Source organism: Lissotriton vulgaris, chromosome 9 (assembly GCF_964263255.1).
Source record: "Lissotriton vulgaris chromosome 9, aLisVul1.2, whole genome shotgun sequence".
NCBI lineage: Eukaryota > Metazoa > Chordata > Amphibia > Caudata > Salamandridae > Lissotriton > Lissotriton vulgaris.
The window spans coordinates 570,772,087-570,790,859 of NC_141697.1; the positions used below are offsets into that span (position 1 = coordinate 570,772,087).

Genomic DNA, 18,773 nt, shown 5'->3' on the forward strand with positions numbered 1-18,773 from the left:
GACCAGCTCGCCACCTCCCTGAGCCAGCACCCTCCTGCCAGCTCAGCGAACCCCAGCCAGGCCGCAGACAACCTCACGAAGTGGATCAGCAACTGCGCAGACGAACTCGCCCCACTGAGGACCCCGCCTAGCAGACCCGGCAGCAAGAAGGCCCCATGGTTCACCGTCGAACTCAAGAGCTCCAAGAAGAACTGCCGAGCCCTCGAGAAAGTCTGGAAAAGGGAACCGACACCAGACAACAGGACCTCCTTCAAACTTGCCACCCGGAAACACCACCAGCTGATCCGCGCCGCCAAGAAAACAGCTTTCAAGGACCGGTTGGACAACAACGCACACAACTGCAAGGAACTCTTCAACATCGTGAAAGAGCTTTCCAACCCCAGCGCAGGAAACAACGACATCACCCCATCGCAAGACCTCTGCAACTCCCTCGCTTCATACTTCCACAACAAGATCGCGGACATACACAACAGCTTCAACAACCAACCAACGCACACCATGACCGAACAACCACCCCCCACCACCACCCTCCACGCCTGGACCCCGATCAGCACCGAAGACACCATCCGCACGATGAACTCCATCCACTCCGGATCACCGACCGACCCCTGCCCTCACCACGTCTTCAACAAGGCCGACGCTGTCATCGCACCCCACCTGCGAGACATCATCAACACCTCCTTCGACTCCGCCATCTTCCCTGAAAGCTGGAAACACGCCGAGCTCAGCGCTCTTCTCAAGAAACCAACAGCGGACCCCACCGACCTCAAGAATTACCGCCCCATCTCGCTCCTCCCGTTTCCAGCCAAAGTCATCGAGAAGACCGTCAACAAGCAGATGGCCGCCTTCCTCGAGACGAACGGATCCCTCGACCCCTCACAGTCCGGCTTCCGAGCCAACCACAGCACCGAGACCGCCCTCATCGCCGCCACCGATGACATCCGAGCCCTGATGGACAATGGAGAAACAGCGGCCCTCATCCTCCTAGACCTCTCCGCGGCATTCGACACGGTCTGCCACCGCACCCTAGTACGGCGCCTCAGCAACATCGGCATCCAGGACAAGGCGCTGGAATGGATCGTCTCCTTCCTCGACGGAAGAACACAGAGAGTCCGCCTACCACCGTACAAGTCAGAGGCCTCCGAAGTCATCTGCGGCGTCCCCCAAGGATCATCTCTGAGCCCCACCCTCTTCAACGTCTACATGAGCCCCCTCGCGGCCATCGTACGCAAACACAACCTCAGCATAATCTCCTACGCCGACGACACCCAGCTGATCCTCTCCCTGACCAACGACCCCGCCGCCGCCAGAGCCAACCTGCACGAAGGGATGAAAGAGGTAGCCGAGTGGATGACGACCAGCCGCCTGAAACTGAACTCGGACAAGACGGAGGTCCTCATCCTGGGCTCCTCACCCTCCGCCTGGGACGACTCCTGGTGGCCTCCCGCCCTGGGCACCGCACCCAAACCGACAGACCATGCACGAAACCTGGGCGTCATCCTGGACTCCTCCCTCTCCATGACCAGGCAGGTCAACAACGTCTCCTCGGCGTGCTTCAACATCCTACGCATGCTAAGGAAGATCTTCTGGTGGATCCCCACCGAGACCAGAAAGACCGTCACCCAGGCCCTCGTCACCAGCCGACTGGACTACGGCAACGCCCTCTACGCCGGTACCACCGCCAAGCTCCAGAAGAGACTCCAGCGGATCCAGAACGCCTCAGCCAGACTCATCCTCGACATCCCACGAACCAGTCACATCTCCGAACATCTGAGAGACCTTCACTGGCTCCCCGTCAACAAAAGAATCACCTTCCGCCTCCTCACCCACGCACACAAAGCCCTACACGACCAAGGCCCGAGCTACCTCAACAGCCGAGTCAACTTCTACGCTCCCAAACGCCACCTCCGATCAGCCAACCACGCCCTCGCCGCCGTCCCCCGCATCCGTAGAGCGACTACAGGAGGAAGGTCCTTCTCCTACCTGGCCGCCAAGACCTGGAACTCCCTCCCGACCGACCTGCGCCTGACCCAAGACCACCTCTCCTTCAGGAAGAAGCTGAAGACCTGGCTGTTCGAGCAGTAGCGGCACCCCCCCCCCCCCCCCCCCAGCGCCTTGAGACCCTACGGGTATGTAGCGCGCTTTATAAGTGTCAATGATTGATTGATTGATTGATTGAATACCAGGACTGCCTGGACCGAAATGGGGCTACAAGGATAAGGGTGGCTGACACCTCCCTCATGTTATTGATTACATATAGACTGAGTGGGAGAGCTGGAAAAAATAGTCAAATATACCTAACCAATTCATTCATAAATCATTGCCCATGGAGTTTCAGCTTGAGTACCTGGAGGCAAAGCTTTGGCATTTTGCATTTTCTGGGGTGGTGAATAGGTCAGTGAGTGGAGTCCCCCACTAATAGAAGTACTTTCAGAGTACTTTCTGGTGGAGTTCTTACTTGTGGACATGTTGATGTGTCCTGCAAAATTGTTGTTGACTCTTGGGAGGTGTTCTGCCAAAAGATGAACATGACAGCAAGCTTCCCAATGCCAAAACGTGTGTGCCAATACTGAAAGGAGGGCAGAGTGTTTTGCATAACTTATGGATAGAGTACATGGCTATCATGTTGTCTCTGCACACAAGTACCACCTTGGGAGTAGAAGGTCTACTCCATACAACTATAATGACCTGGGCTTGGAAACTGGTCTCACGTCACTAAGCAGAATACTTTTCAGTTCAGATTTAAAATCTCTCTCTTTTAATATATATGTTATTAAAGCATGATGTAGTAGCACACTGTCATTTACAGACAGCACATTTCCCACTGAAATGGCCACAAACATTCCCACTAACATGCAGTTATACTGATAAAACTATATAACGTCAACACAATGGGTGGAAATTGGGTTTCAGCAAAAATATTCATAATTTCTCACATCACTGAGTAACGTGTTCTGATTTGTTTCGATAATAAAATCTTTGTTTCCATCACACAGTATTACAAAACATTTACGGAAATATTTGTACAGTTCACTTACAGGCTATGTAAATATTGTTTTAGAAAAAAACTCTGAAATCCTACAGCCTTTCATTTCCCACTCATTGTACCACATGATTGTCAGACTGTTCACTTTACAAAATCTCCATCTCTGCAGTCAGAGAAAGAAAAGTATACACCAAGCTTCAGGATAAAAGAAGCAGCAAAGCGTACAAGATATAAGCTGGCATTTGACCTCGGTCTTTGAACCACAGCAAATGTGACAAGATAAAAACAAGATAGAAAGGTGTCTTTATTGCTCATTTACTTTTTGACTCGCCAGAATGGGCCAGTAGGCCCCTAAAAATAGCTCACCCTGATCAAATCGAACTCGCGAGCGGGTGAGTATATTTCTCGAGGCCTGAAAAACGAAAAATAGCAAGTAGATTCCCTCTCCTCACTAATGTAGGGGCACTGGTTGTAAGGCACCTTCTGGAGCAAGGCTGAGACTGCTTCTTGCAAGACGGTGTGCTGTGCTTACAAGAGGATGTGTTATGTAGCTGGTATATTGGGTGGGGTGGTATGCAATTTGAGGCAGTAGCCTTGCTAAACTACTGCTACAACTCACTGACCTGTGTGATTTCCATCAAACTGTGTTGGGAATCTGATATTCCACTCCCCCTCGACAGGTATTTTACGTTTTACTCTTGTGAGTATCTTTAAGGAGTAGAAATAAATATATACACAATACAATACCCAATTAGTAGCGTTTCTTTTTAGATATGTATATTGCCACAATTCAGCCTCATGAGCTCATGCGGGGGAAGGGACGCTTATTGCCAGACTTTCTCAAAGCTACTCCCTTGCCAGTGGAGATAGGCTATATCAGATTGGGAATTGTATTGTGTATATATATTTCTACTCATTTAGGATATTCACCTGATAGCCATTCACCAATAGGAGTAGTACTAGGGCTCAGTTGGTGGCCCTGACGAAAAGTCTTGGGTTAATGGCTTGAAACATGTAGACATTTGAAATACATACACAAACAATTGTCTTTCGATTGCTATTTTAACCATACTAGCTAGAGGTCTGACTAAATCATTTTTTCCAGGTATTTTTAACTGTAGTTTCTCAATAGATAAGACGCTCCCACTCTTATACCTCCCGACTCTTCACAGTAGATGATCAAAAGTGCTCTAACATATTAGTCGGTCGCAACATGGCCTGCTCCGCAGCAGGACAGGAAGACCCTATAATGAAACATGCCACCAAGGGAAATCTCGGTGGGTAAGGGTTATTTTAAGATAACGTTCTGCTTTCTATCTAAAAAAAAAAAAGAGAGTGGAAAGACAGTCAAAACTACACGAACGGAATCTCGTAGTTTGTTACAGTACGCATAGGAGGCAGCGTCCTCTGTTTCCTGACCTCTGCCGCCACCTAATCGTGATTAATGTTTATTGAGGACCACCATTTTCTCCCAGCAATTCATGTTGTAGTGAGAGAGCAAACCTACGAAGTTGGCTATTCGCGACTGGGTAATTCGACCTACTACAGACTCTCTTTCCCTCAGCGTTTCCTTGTCTGGGGTGCGGTGAGGAAGACATCCCCGGTTGCCTGGACGGACACCAGCTTCCTTGCTGTATTAACAACTAGAGTGTAAGGGAGGGCTTGGCCTCTAGTTTACAGAGTCACTAGGAGAAGCCTGATCTGGCCCTTCCACACTGAGTGTACCTAACTTTGCCCAAACTGAGTTCTTAGAATTCTGACGCCCTTTTAAGCAACCCCTTAAGCATTGGTAAATACTAGATTTTGTGCTCAGTTAGTGAAATGGTTTCCATAGGAAGTCATTCTCCTTTTGTTTGGTGTGCATCTCCATCTTATGGTGATGAGCCGCCCTATAAAGTACTGAATGATTCACAGTAGAATCATCAGGGGTGAAGGCTTGATGGCAAAGGGTTCAAGGTCTGGGCCATCTGGTGGATTACATTATAGTCTATCCCACTCCTGCCTCCACAGGATGGTCATATGGGGCTCCCTCCCCACTGTGGATGCTGAAGTCATAATAAGAGCGGGCTGACCCTTCTGGAGAATGTGGAGTTAGTGGAGAATAGGAATGTAGTGGAGGAAAGTGACTGGGTGAAAGCGGCAATGCCATAGGGCTTGTGGCCTGGGCATGTGCTTTTCCAGGACCGGGCACTGAGGTTCCAGGACGGTAATTTCTTCCTCGAAGGAGAGTCTTCACTTTTTGGGCATTGGGAGCAATGTGCTGGAGATTTTCCCCAGGGGCTTTGAAGAAATCATGCCAGTGGCAGGATGAATGAAAATATTCTGTTTTGCATCCAGTTTCGCTTCCAGCCTTTCAAGGATTGGTGCTTTGGAAACACCCCATATCGCCATTTAAGGTCTGGTCATGGGCGTCGATTGTTGTTTTGGCAGCAACTTCGGCATGAAGCTAGGTCCCTGTGGACCTTAATAGGTGGGGAGGCATGAGAATCCTTCACTCTGTACCCCCTCAGAGGTTCTGGCAGGCAGTCTGTGGGATGTTCATTGGCTGGAACCCTGAAAGACCCTGCCTCTTCTGTCTCTGCATCAAGGGGATCTGGTTCAGCAAAAACATCCAGCACCTCAGCAGTTGACTACTGATGCATTCGAGGTGAGCCCTAGAAGACGCTAGGTGCAAAACCATGGATCTTCTTCCACCTAAGTAAGGGACAGGACTCACATGCTCAAGTGAGAGGAAAAGACTGCAAACGCCTTGGTTGTCAGTTTAAGGATACTTGGTACTTCACTATTGGCAAAAACAGAAGGTCGTTCATTTTATTACTCTGTATTTGCCCCCATCCCCCAAGTTTCTACGTCTAACTGAAGGAGTCCATGACAGAGGCCTTGATTCTGAATTCTGTTTCTGTAAAACAGAACTCTAGCGATGGTCTCAACCCTTTCAGTGCCCTGGAAAGTCCACTATCCACCCCTGGGTGTAGATTTGCTCACCAGAAAATATATGTGCGGTTACATCTATCTATTGTTGTAAAACTACCTTTTATGCAATTCAAAAGTGGAGTTACACTTAAGTAAAAAAAAGGTTATTTACATCTGCACGTTAAACTTTCACTCAGAAATAGCTTTGAGACGTTAGACTAATATTATGATAATATTAACATTTGCAGAGGTGCTGGTAATTCTGGTTCTAGAATCCAAATTCCAAAAAGGAGTAGCTTTAGGATTCCAGGGCATGAGTTCATCATAAACAAAACTAGTTCTCACAAGAGCTCTAGAGGGAGCTACTGAGGGACATTCGCCCACTCACAAAAGAAGGCATGATCTACATTGGAACCTAGAGTCCAGCGATACAGAGTGACTATTCACAGGTGCTCATTAATGAGCATGCCGTTTTCATGGAGTCCTCAGTATCAAATTTTCATTTACTATTTTCACTTTTGAGCATACTTGCTTCCTTTTTGGAGGCAGTCCTCGTAACACTGTCTTACTCATTATTTTTCCCTTCTTGCTAGGAAGTTCTTAACACTGACCCACATTTCTCTCGGTTTGACCACTCTCCTCGTGCTCTACTGAAGTAAGCATGCTGTCCCCTGCCCTCGATGCTTGGGCCTCATTCACTATTTCACTCCGACCCCTTCGCTCACTGTGCTCTTTACATCAGTTCCCCATAGGCTTTGGTTGTCTGTTTACAATGTATCCATTGTGTCATGGCTGTTCCGACGATAAACCTACTACTCTCTTCTACCATAAATATAGTGAGGAGCTCCAAGTCACTAAGCTTTAGCTAGGAATCTTTTCTGCCTCACTTTTAGTTTTTCCTTTGTTTGACCATTTTGTTTACACACAAGGTTTTTTGTGTGCAGACCTTTAAGTGCTAAAGAAGAGTTGGTCTGGTCCTAAGTGCAGCCAGCCCCAATGGTGCGGAGGATAAGACCATGTCGTCCTTACAGCTCAAGGGGTTAAAAACCTACAACTTACTCCAGATTTTGGAACACACTTGTGGTGGGACCGCTCCACACTATGGTGGATTGAGGATATTAGTTCAATGTTCATATAACTCTTATGTCACATATGTACCGAAGGTTCAAACTCATTGACCAAGTGACCAAACCCCACAAACGAGGACATGATTCAGACGAGTGCGGGATGAGAGGGTAGGAGCAGATAAGAGTACATGAGGCAAAGGGCAGAAGCTAGTTGTAGGTAAAGATTTGTATAATGGTCAGTGGGGTTGGGAAGGTTGAGAAAGGAGTACAAAGTAAGTTGGGAGAAGGAACAGAATGTGGGTCATGTATGCAGATTGCATTAAAGCTCCTAGCTTACCATGAAGGTTGCATTGACGAAGCTGCGAACGGTGGGACCTGTGGACTCCAAGACGTCCGGGGTCATGAGGGGGGTCGAGGACAGAGTGCTGCCGTCCTGCAGCCACTCATTGTAGCGCAGGCTTGACATCTTGAGCCTCTTGGAGGGGTCTACCGTGAGCAGTCCTAGTGAGGGAAGAGAGGAAGCTGGTGAGAAATTATATGGTTGATGGTGGGACAGCAGAAGACAGGAATGAGAGAAATGAGGAGACAGAAACATGGACACTCGAATGGAAAGTGCTTATGAGACACAGAGGAGAATGCAGAGAGAAGAATCCGCTGAGCACAAATTTCCATCACACCTCGCACTAGCTCCTTGGCAGCATCAGACACATGTTTCCACGCCTCGCCTTCCAGTGAGAACTCGCCTTCCCGGATCTTTTTCATGATGTCAGAGGCATGGATGAGCAGCGTGCCCTTCTGGGTGCTCTGGAAAGGGACTTGCCCTGAAAGCATGGTGTACTAAGGAAAGAGAAAGAAATAACATTATAACCCGTTGTTGATGGAGTCGATTTGACCAAGCCTTGTGCCAACAGTTGCCTAAGACGGCCTCATCAACCCACCATGACCTTCCCGCTCCATAACTGTCTCTCAGGTCCACTGCCCGCAAACAAGACCCGCCCTAACAACGGAGCTGCGTACCAGTATGACCCCTAAGCTCCAGAGGTCGCAGGACTCGTCATACCCCTCCTCCTTCAGCAGCTCCGGGGCAGCATACTGCAGAGTAAAGCATGGCGTCTGCATGGGCTGACTGTTCTGAGGCCTCAGACGGGCAAATCCAAAATCAATTACTTTCACAGGGGACTCTTCGCTCTCATCTGCAAACAGAACGTTCTGAAAGGCAAAGCACAGCAATTATATATACAACCTGGGCAGCTATAATTTGCATAGTAGATTCTTGGCTCTCACTGGGAAACAGAACACCTGACAAGCAAAAACCTGAATCACATAAAACAATAGGTCTTTATCCCAGCCTCTCTCAGGTTTACAATACGGAATGGCCAGTCTGACGAGCTGCCAATATAACCCTCACTGCTCCTTAGGATAATGCTCTATACCCTTCATTTTAAACAATGTTTTAATATGTAAAAATTTATATTATAGATCATTCCAACACTTATTTGATAGATGAAATATGTAAAATTCTGAGATGCCCCTAGGAGCATTGTCTCGTAAAAACAAAACAAACAAAATACAACAATAGTAAAAAATAAAAATAGAGATAAGTGTTTCGCAAGGGCAAGCACAATCACAAGTGAAAGAACCAGCAAGTTATCTTCTACATGTAGGTACCTTCCTGGAGATTCCATAGCCTTTGTTCCTAGACACTCTTCCAGTAAGTATTGTTTGGCATAGAATACAGAATCCACCATGAAGTTGTTTGAAGTGCAATGGGAACCTCTACACATGACACTGCCATGACCGCACGTGCTCTCTTACCTCTGGCTTCAAGTCCCGGTGTACAACCCCAGCGTCATGCATGAAGCTGACCGCAGACACCAGACTGCGCATGATCCCGCTCGCCTCCGACTCGCTGAAATGCTTCTTCTTTTTGATTCGATCCAGGAGCTCGCCACCCCTTAGCAGCTCCATCACAAGGTAGGTGTGAAACTGGAGGAGTGGTGGAGGGCAGAAGAGCCAGGATGAAATAGTTTGGAAAGAAGAAGGCCAAATGAAGAGGAAGAGAGGGAGTAAGCGGAGGGGAGGGCAGTAGGAGGAGATGCAGACAGAGAACACTAGAGTGAATATTTATTGGTCATTACAGTGATGATAAATGCTGTCTGGTCATAACAGTCTGAATTTTGCCTGATTGTTACACAAAATGTAAATATTGCCCAGTCAAGAAGCAATGCCTCAACATGAATGTATACTGCAGAATATGACAAATACCAGGTTGTTCAAATCAAAGAGTAAAGATTGTAGAATATCTTAGCAGACAAATGCTAAAAAGAAGATTCATCATAGAAACAAAACATGGGAGACACACCATACAAGCATTTGATCAAAAATCACAAACATTCCACACTAGCATAAAATTCCACGATGTCATCCGAATGACGCGGGATGGTTAGCATGTAGCTACGGTGTTAGGAAAGGTTGAAGTTACTTCTGAGGGGATTGAAAGATGGAGGTCCAGGATGGAAAGATGGGAGGACCAGGATGGAAAGATGGGAGGACCAGGATGGAAAGATGGGAGGACCAGGGTGGAAAGATGGGAGGACCAGGACGGAAAGATGGGAGGACCAGGACGGAAAGATGGGAGGACCAGGACGGAAAGATGGGAGGACCAGGACGGAAAGATGGGAGGACCAGGACGAAAAGATGGGAGGACCAGGACGAAAAGATGGGAGGACCAGGACGAAAAGATGGGAGGACCAGGACGAAAAGATGGGAGGACCAGGACGAAAAGATGGGAGGACCAGCATGGAAAGATGGGAGGACCAGCATGGAAAGATGGGAGGACCAGCATGGAAAGATGGGAGGACCAGCATGGAAAGATGGGAGGACCAGCATGGAAAGATGGGAGGACCAGCATGGAAAGATGGGAGGTCCAGCATGGAAAGATGGGAGGTCCAGCATGGAAAGATGGGAGGTCCAGCATGGAAAGATGGGAGGACCAGCATGGAAAGATGGGAGGACCAGCATGGAAAGATGGGAGGACCAGGATGGAAAGATGGAGGACCAGGATGGAAAGATGGAGGACCAGGATGGAACGGTGGAGGACCAGGATGGAACGGTGGAGGACCAGGATGGAACGGTGGAGGACCAGGATGGAACGGTGGAGGACCAGGATGGAACGGTGGAGGACCAGGATGGAAAGATGGAGGACCAGGATGGAAAGATGGAGGACCAGTATTGGAAGATGGAAGACCAGGAATGAAAGATGGAGGATCAGGAACGAAAGATGGAGACCAGGATTGACAGACGGAGGACCATGCAGATTAAGTAGACTCAGAGCTCAAAGGCACATGGAAATGCAAAATAACATGAGGTGCACAATGCTCTCTCAGATGCAAGATTGAAATGCTTGACAGTACTAGGAGGGCGGTATATGTTAGGGCCTTGTTGTTCCGTCTGAAACTTCTAGAGAAATCAGTCACTGGGGCAATGCAGTCTTTCTTTGAAGAACATTCCCTACACGCCAAAGGACAGGGAGCAGTAGGAATGGGAGAGTACAGGCTCTTCTCCTGGGCCTCTAATCACAATCTAATCACATCTGCAGCCACAACGGAAAAGTCTAGCTACCCCTGCCATTGGCTTCTGCCTACTATGCTTTTCTCTCTTTTCATCCGAAAGACTCAAATGCGTAACAGCTGCTTACCAGGACAGTTCAGACAACACTGCCTTCATAGGCAGCTTCTATGTTGCCATGAAAACATTCTATCGTTGCCATGTATACATTCAATCGAGAGGGAAAAACACACATGTAACTGTGCTAAGGACACACAAAGCAGAGGTTTTTCTCGGCTAGAGAGTGGGATTTAACCTTATTATTGTGTACACGGATAAGAGTGCATACACATAGGACATCGAGATGTTATATAGCAACAAATAAGCTTTCATAAAAAATATTAATGCCATAAAACCTATATTGTCTTACTGATAATAAAAGTAATTTATCTTTTATGATGCAACAACACTGCATGGACATCTTATTTACGGTGAGTAATACATGTACAATCTGAACTTTATATTGTACTCCACTTTACTTTCCATGTTCAGGCCATGACCATTTGACTTTGTACACCTCTGAAAGTCAAATCCTAAAGAGATGGCTCTTGGCACCTCAGCGAGTTCACAGCAGTACCTAGTTACTTTTTTGTAAGGACTGCAGCAAGACTGTTGACACAGATGATCTAATTGCCTTTAAGTCACACTGTGCTTAGGACTTAGCCTCACAACTTACCTTGTCAATCCTACCGCACAACTTTAATTCCTTAAACGTAACCTCAGAGCCCAGCTTCAGCGAACAGTACCATTCCTATACCCTTCTCTTGGTAATAACTCTTCTCAAAGTCTATCACTGGCAAAATAAATGAACTATTAGCTCTTACTTTACTAGGTAGAAACAACTTCTCTTCATGCAGCAAGCAGCAGACACGAATGGTTCTCTTCATTTTGATCTGCTTGAGAAATTTCAGAAACTACCTTCTCACGTAGTCAAACCACATGGATGTACTTTTCACAACTAGCAATGCATCATCGCTAGCTAATCTCTTATGTCAACAATTGCACCATCCCAGTATTCACCACTGCCATCGAGCTGTCCACCACACCATCAAAATCTTTACCCCTTCCTCTTCTACTGGTACTACCACATTAGACATAAAGAAATATCATTCTGTACATGGGTTAACCATCTAGCTACCCTGTATGTGGCCCGATATGGTAACAAATGTATTAGTGGTTTATGATCTCTTTTCCCTCAAAAAGGCTACCCCCCATGTCTCCGTAAATGTACCAAGGTTCAATGTACCGTCAACGCCTTTCTCACCACAAATGAAGGCCTACATTTCATCCTCTTCAAAATCTTACATGTGAAATGATATTCACATTCTTGCACCGCAGCACTTCACCAAACCAACGGGCATTGCCCTGCGCCAAATGTATAACAATTTTTAATGCCCAAGGTGCACATGATGACAATGTTATTAAAATCACCATCAATGCCATCAAATTCATGCCAGCACACTCCATACCACTCAGATGTCAACCATTTCTTTGACAATCCACCCTTTCTTTACCTGGCAGTAAAACAGGATATACATTTTATGCAGTGCTCATTCATGCCTAGATGAACAGCTGACCTTCATCGAATAGGGGCAAAGTATACAGAATGGACTCAACCATTTTCCACATTACTGGTGGGATCTACTTCCTACTTTCATCTGGCACTTCCCTCCACAATTTTCAAGCTTCAAGCACTAAATGCACTCTTGCAGGATCACAGTGCAAGATGATATCCCAAAGTAACTCACGCCCATCATGCCTTCAAAGATGTTATGCAAGGTGTTTCTGAAGTCCTCAGAGGCCAATGCGATCCAAATGGTACGAGCCTGAACAGGTACTCCGTGATCAAGTCACAAAGGACGAAACACACCCAAACAAAAACCATCTGGCTTATGTGCACTACAATTAAGGGGGGCAACTTTTCTGAAGCCTCTATTGCCTCCACCAGCCCTTCATTGCTCAGTCTACCAATACCAAACCATAAATGGTACTACCCACTTATTGAGATGTTCTTAACTTTATATGCCTTAGGTAAATTGGTTGCCAAATTTTCAGTGAACACATTTTGGAATAAACTTTCCACACCAACTAAAGTCATGCCATGTCCCAATAAATTAGTTGTTCTTTAACTCCTGAACACAATTCCAACTTCAATTATGCCTGATGTACGCATCCTGAACATGCTATCTACATTATTCTAGCCTTACATATAGTTTTATACCAAATACGGGAGGAAAAAACGATACCCGCCTTTTGATAGGTGTCACCAAACACCTCTGAGCCTTACCATCAAGAGGGCTAATGTCACATGCAACCTCCTTCAACCAGCAATCTTGTTGAGATATTTTTATGTGTCTCCACTAGCACTGTTGTCCCTCACCACCTTGCACCAGGGATGCTTCACGGCTTTCCCAACATCCACATGCAGGAACTACCCTTGATCGGCTCTCATCATTCCAACCCTTCACCCATCACACACTGCTCTTGCCAACGCTTGTTACCACCTTCCTTACACCATCAGCAAACTACCATAATCGGTGAATCATCATTTAGACACTCCCAGCCATACCAAGCTTACAAGTATTATTTAGTATTTGTATTTACAATTGACGAAATTACCTTTGGGGTTAACAGACTGCATATTTTGCTTCTCTACCCGTGTTATCATTGATCTATTTTCCTCCAACCTGTACTGACCCCAACCGGTTTTAGCTTCCTTCTTGCTTGTTGAGGAACATGCTGTTGGGAGATCGTGGTGACTGCTGCAGTGCTGACTCGCTCTTGCACTGCTCAGCTAGAAGAAACCCTAGTTTAGGGGGCTCCTCATAGAGACAGGCACAGGACAAATTCCCATAGACTCAGCACTCGGAAATTCCTGCTTAAAAAGAAGAGTGGATGTACCCTGCAAGCAAGCAGGTGGTTTAGTCAGGCAGCCTTCCAGAGCAGTAGAAATTCTTAGCTGCTGAAGGTTCCTAAATAGTAACGTTTGGTCGAACCCTGATAGAGTATCTAACACAGGTCTGTCTGTGCACAGGAGCTGAGGTGCAGGTCAACGTTCGAAGTGATGACTGCTTCAAGTTGGCACGAGGAGATGCGTTGATCTGTGACCTGGTGCCAGAGGACACTGGATGTCCTTGTGTAAACAAAAACTTTATATTGGTATACAAGACACTCTCTGTGGTCCAGCTGGAAGGTGAGAGGTCTACCAAACCATTATGCAGCAGTATACCCTGTTCCACGGGTCTAACATGGAAGTAGACACAGATGTTTTACTTAACACGGCCGTACTGCCTGTATAGTGGATATTAAGGAGGGCAGGCAGACTCCACTTCACCACAACAAGTGAATGCAGCTCCCAGATCATGCACATTGAGACAGATGGTCCCCTTGGAACTCCGTACAATTTCAAGCAACTTACATATTTCTTGTTGTGGTTTATGGCATGAGATACCCTGAGGGAGTGTCTTTGCGAACACCATTGACCCTCATAGGGATCTTCTTTCCTGCTGGATTATCTAGCACTGAGATAGCCAACAGAGGAATCTCCTTCAAATACACATATATGAAGGCAGTGTCAACAAACGTTATGCAACCCACCCTACCTCCACACCCTATCTTGCCAATACCTAGGGAACGGATACAAAGTTTTGCCAAACCCTTGAAGAACGCAATAGCTACTTTAGGTAAGCCCTTCAAGAAGGAGAGGGGATCCTGTCAAATCTTCTCTATGCCCACAGAAAGGTGTTTCAGGAGGTAAAAGTTATTGTTCTGCCCTTTTCAACTCTTCTCCTGGCACCCAATTTACAGCTAACTTATTTTGCTGAGAGACTACGGAAAAGAAAAACTTAGGTTCACAGCTCATTATGTGGCGTGCCATGTGAAGTCCTCAGGAACTAGGTGGCCCATATGCACAACGTGCAGGATAAAATGCATGTGGGTCACTGACTCATTGGTCTGACCAGACGGCAACCCTTACTGGTTATTAAGAGGATCAGGGAATTCCGATGCAGTTCCGGCCACAAGCCGGGTTGGCATCAACATACCCATGAAGACAGGCCAGACGTAGCAGAAAGAAGAGAGCTCACTCTGAGAATTCTTATGGCTAAGAGTGTCTGGTTTCAGGGTCAAATCTTTAATATGCAGTTTTGCACCGTATGGAAAACGAGAAAGATCTACCAGAGAGATTCAAAGCTTGTTGTTTACAAATGATTGCTAAGTAATAATGCAGAGCAGATTGCTTTAACTGAATGACTGTCTAATTTGCACTGTTCAAACCTCTCAATGGCAACTGACGGATCTTTCAGGCTGTAGAGAGGTTTGCAGCTAAGAGGAGATGCCAAATGATGAAGCATGCCACCTTGGTGGCTGTAGAGAGGTACATACAGTAACGAAAACTATTTTTGCATTTGGTGAGTTTGAAAACACTGCAGGGGTTGTAGTCACTGCCTTCAAATGCTCCTCTGAACTTACAGAAACACCTCTCTACGTTTCCTCTCCCGGTTACACCACCCATCAAAATACACTGTGCTCACTTGCTCATGTTTTAAACCTTCACATGGTCACTTCTCCCTAGAAGTCCAAGTTCCAGAAACCTCAAGCAAAAACAAGGAAGGACCTGCACCCTGCAGACTTCGGAGACAACCTAACATGTTCAAAACGTTCCCAAACACTACTCTATGTTCTCCTCGAGCAAAGGTTAAAGAGGCTCCAACAGAGCAGCCATCTTGGCACACTAGGTATACATCCCACACTCTAGTAGCCAGTCCAGGTTACCTTAAGGTAGTTGTGACCAGCGCCTGACAATTCTGCCCATTAAGAATTCAATGCTCCTGGGTAAACAAAGGAGTGTGCACCTGCCTACCTCCCACCTTCTCATTTTTAAGATTTGGGCCCCACAAGTTAATTTATTGATTAGGGTTAGGCAGCAGGCCGTGGTCAGAGTGCAGACACTACCAAAGTGGGAGGAAGTGACAGCCTCCTGTTCCACTGGGAGTTTATTAACTCCACTATGCTTCTAACAATCAGACAGGCCCAGATTCCATCACTAGCCAGAAAGATTCATATTTGTGTTAAATCCACATCTGACACCTAGATTATCTACACCACTGTGAACCCTGAAGCACAGCAAGCATTCAATGTAGGTTATTAAAAGTGATATGTTTTAAAGGACTTATGAAAGGCTATGTTGGCAGCAATTCTTCGAAGGTCAAATTAAAAGAATTTCCAGAGTCTAAGCCCCAATTTACTTACAAAGAATCAACCACATTTTTTAAAAACTAAGCACAGATAACAGCACTTGTGATGTCATCAAAGGGGTCTATGCCATCAATCACTGCTCGGAAGTACACAACACCTTACAAAGAAGTGTTGCTGAACAGGCAGCCAATGCAAGGGACAGCTGGCCTTAGTGACATGACCAAAAGTCCTGGTTTACTAATTACATTTTTGATATGTTTTGGTCTTCTTTAACTTCTTACCCAGAAGATCCAAGTACAATGCATGACCATTCTCGAGAGAAGAAAGAAGGCAGGCTCTTACCAAAGTGGCATGCAAAGAACTATGAATAAAAGGCAGGCTTCATTTTACAGCCGAGAATGGAGGGAACAGGATGAAGTTATGTTTTTAATGTAGGGGTCCAAGAGAGAGCTTGGTCTAAAAAAAACTAAAAGTTGCTCACTTTCATGACAGGAGAAATGTGCTCTCCCAATCATGTCGACCAAAGGCAAGATACACAAATAATGATCCTCCATTTTATTGGCATTTAACTTTAAAAGTTACTTGCCATCCATTATGGTTTATAACTCGGCGGTCAAAACTAATGACGAATTGAGTGTCATCACCAGAGACCATTGGGTATTTCTTCAGATCTGAGCTGCAGGTCTTGCTTACACGTGTATGCCAATGACACCAGCCAATCCTGTCGGTCCTTTTCCTAGTCACAGTTGTTGTTCTTAAACCCACATATAAGCTAGCACACAAGCTCACTAGGCTGCATCCAGTTGAAGCTAACTACAGTGGCTTCCCACAAGGTGCAGTACAATCTCCTTCAAGTAGACTTAGTTATATTTGGTTTCTGACAATGCGCCAAATGAGGGTTGTGCTGGAACCATCACCACAGACCAGAAAGGGGGCAGAATTGCATGCCTTCCGGACACACAACTCATAGCCCAGGAAGGTTAGTCTTTGCTAAAGCTCCCTCCCTATAGACTGCACATATATACTGCATCGCCAAATCACTCCAGGAACTCCAAGCGACTGTAAAATGCAACCTCGTTTGCCTGAAGTCAATGCCCACACTGGCACTGCAGCTGGAAACGTCATCTGTCTAAGTGCAGTACGGGGCATTTAAAAACTATGGGGCAGTGTGCCTTCATGGAGTCGGTGTCCTCGCTCCATGTGAAAGCTTGGGTGCCAGGAGTCTCTTACCTCACTGCTACATGTAATAAGCAATTGCAAAAACAACAGTTGTTGGACAGAATGCAGAACAATGTCATACATTCACCCCAGTACAGAGATCTGGGCCTAAATCCATCGTTTTTTGCACCCCACACCACCCCAGTTCAGACATAACCATATGCAAATCAGCCTTGACCCTGTGCCTCATGGGAACAGTCCAGCCCGAACTGCCAAGCCATGTCTTTCCTGGACCGGAATCAAGAATCCTAGGACCAGTTTCTGGCTATCAGCCATCTTCAGCCAGGATAGCTTGACTCCAGTGGTGTGGAAAGCATGGGACTCTCGTCTGAGCATACCCATCCCACTCGGGGTGACAAATGCAAAAACAACAGTTGATGGACAGAATGCAGAACAATGTCATACATTCAATCCAGTACAGAGATCTGGGCCTAAATCCATCGTTTTTTTCAACCCACACCACCCCACTTCAGACATAGCCATATGCAAATCAACCTTGACCCTGTGCCTCATGGGAACAGTCCAGCCCGAACTGCCAAGCCATGTCTTTCCTGGACCCGAATCAAGCATCCTAGGACCGGTCTCTGGCTATCGGCCGTCTTCAGCCAGGATAGCTTGACTCCAGTGGTGTGGAAAGCATGGGAATCTCGTCTGAGCATACCCATCCCACTCGGGGTGACAAATGCAAAAACAACAGTTGATGGACAGAATGCAGAACAATGTCATACATTCACCCCAGTACAGAGATCTGGGCCTAAATCCATCGTTTTTTTGCACCCCACACCACATTTGCATATGGCCATGTCTGAACTGGGATGGCAGAGTGGGCTAAAGAACGGTGATGAATTAAACCCAGATCTCTGGACTTGGTGTGAGTGTTTGATTGGTTCAGATGCTCGGTCCATCACCACCCCCTTTTGTACCGCTTTGTTCGCCATAAGTTGGCAGGGTATGCTCATACGTGAGTCCCTTGCTCACTTTGCCACTGGATTCAAGCAAGCCGGGCTGAAGACGGCTGAAATGCCAGAAACCGCTCCTCGGAAGCTTGTTTCCGGTCCAGGGAAGGCATGGCTTGGCAGTTCGGGCTGGACTGGTCCCATGAGGCACAGGGTCAGACTGATTTGCATATGGCCATGTCTGAATTGGGGTGGCAGAGTGGGCTAAAGAACGGTGATGGATTAAACCCAGATCTCTTGAATGGGTGTGAGTGTTTGATTGGTTCAGATGCTCCGTCCATCACCACCCCCTTTTGTACCACATGAAATAAGCAGGCAAGTGAAAGGCAAGTGCAAGCTTTATTGTAGAAAAGGAAGCAATCTTCTGCAAGCGGCTCCATGGAAAAGCTTCTGCAGACCAACTTACGATATCGTATACCAGCACTGAACGCCAAAATGACAGAATAATCAGATCCCTGCCACCAAGGAAGCAGGCTTCACAGCACACTGCCTAATCATTAGACAGATCATGAATGCTAGCTAGTCAGTCACTCATTACAGAACACGAGCATCACCTGGTCAGTAACATGCTGCAAGAGTGCAAGTCTTACCTGGTCTTTGTGCACCTCATGAAGTTTGACCACATTGGGATGCGCCTCACACAGCTTCAGGGCTGTAATTTCACGCTGCACATTCAGCTCCTTTCTGCAGAAGAGATAAAGAATTTAAGTGACCTAGAGACAATGCAGTATTCACCTTTCGACAACTGACTAACTCAAAATGTAAAGTTTTAGGCATCAAGAGTAGATGTGGTCACGGTGATACCAACCCGAAAACACCAGGATCCCCAAC

General features: G+C 46.6%; 1 protein-coding gene across 1 annotated transcript in view; it reads right to left on the bottom strand.

The window, feature by feature from the left end:
- RPS6KA4 (ribosomal protein S6 kinase A4) overlaps positions 1–18,773 on the bottom strand; it is a 193,747-nt gene that overhangs the window by 45,912 nt on the left and 129,062 nt on the right. Inside the window, exons 12-16 of the mRNA XM_086938128.1 lie at positions 18,533–18,626; positions 8,782–8,952; positions 7,984–8,175; positions 7,644–7,803; positions 7,304–7,467 (exon numbers count right to left, since the gene is read on the bottom strand). Of these exons, the coding sequence (XP_086794254.1) occupies positions 7,304–7,467; positions 7,644–7,803; positions 7,984–8,175; positions 8,782–8,952; positions 18,533–18,626 (781 nt within the window). The remainder of the gene's footprint in view (positions 1–7,303; positions 7,468–7,643; positions 7,804–7,983; positions 8,176–8,781; positions 8,953–18,532; positions 18,627–18,773) is intronic.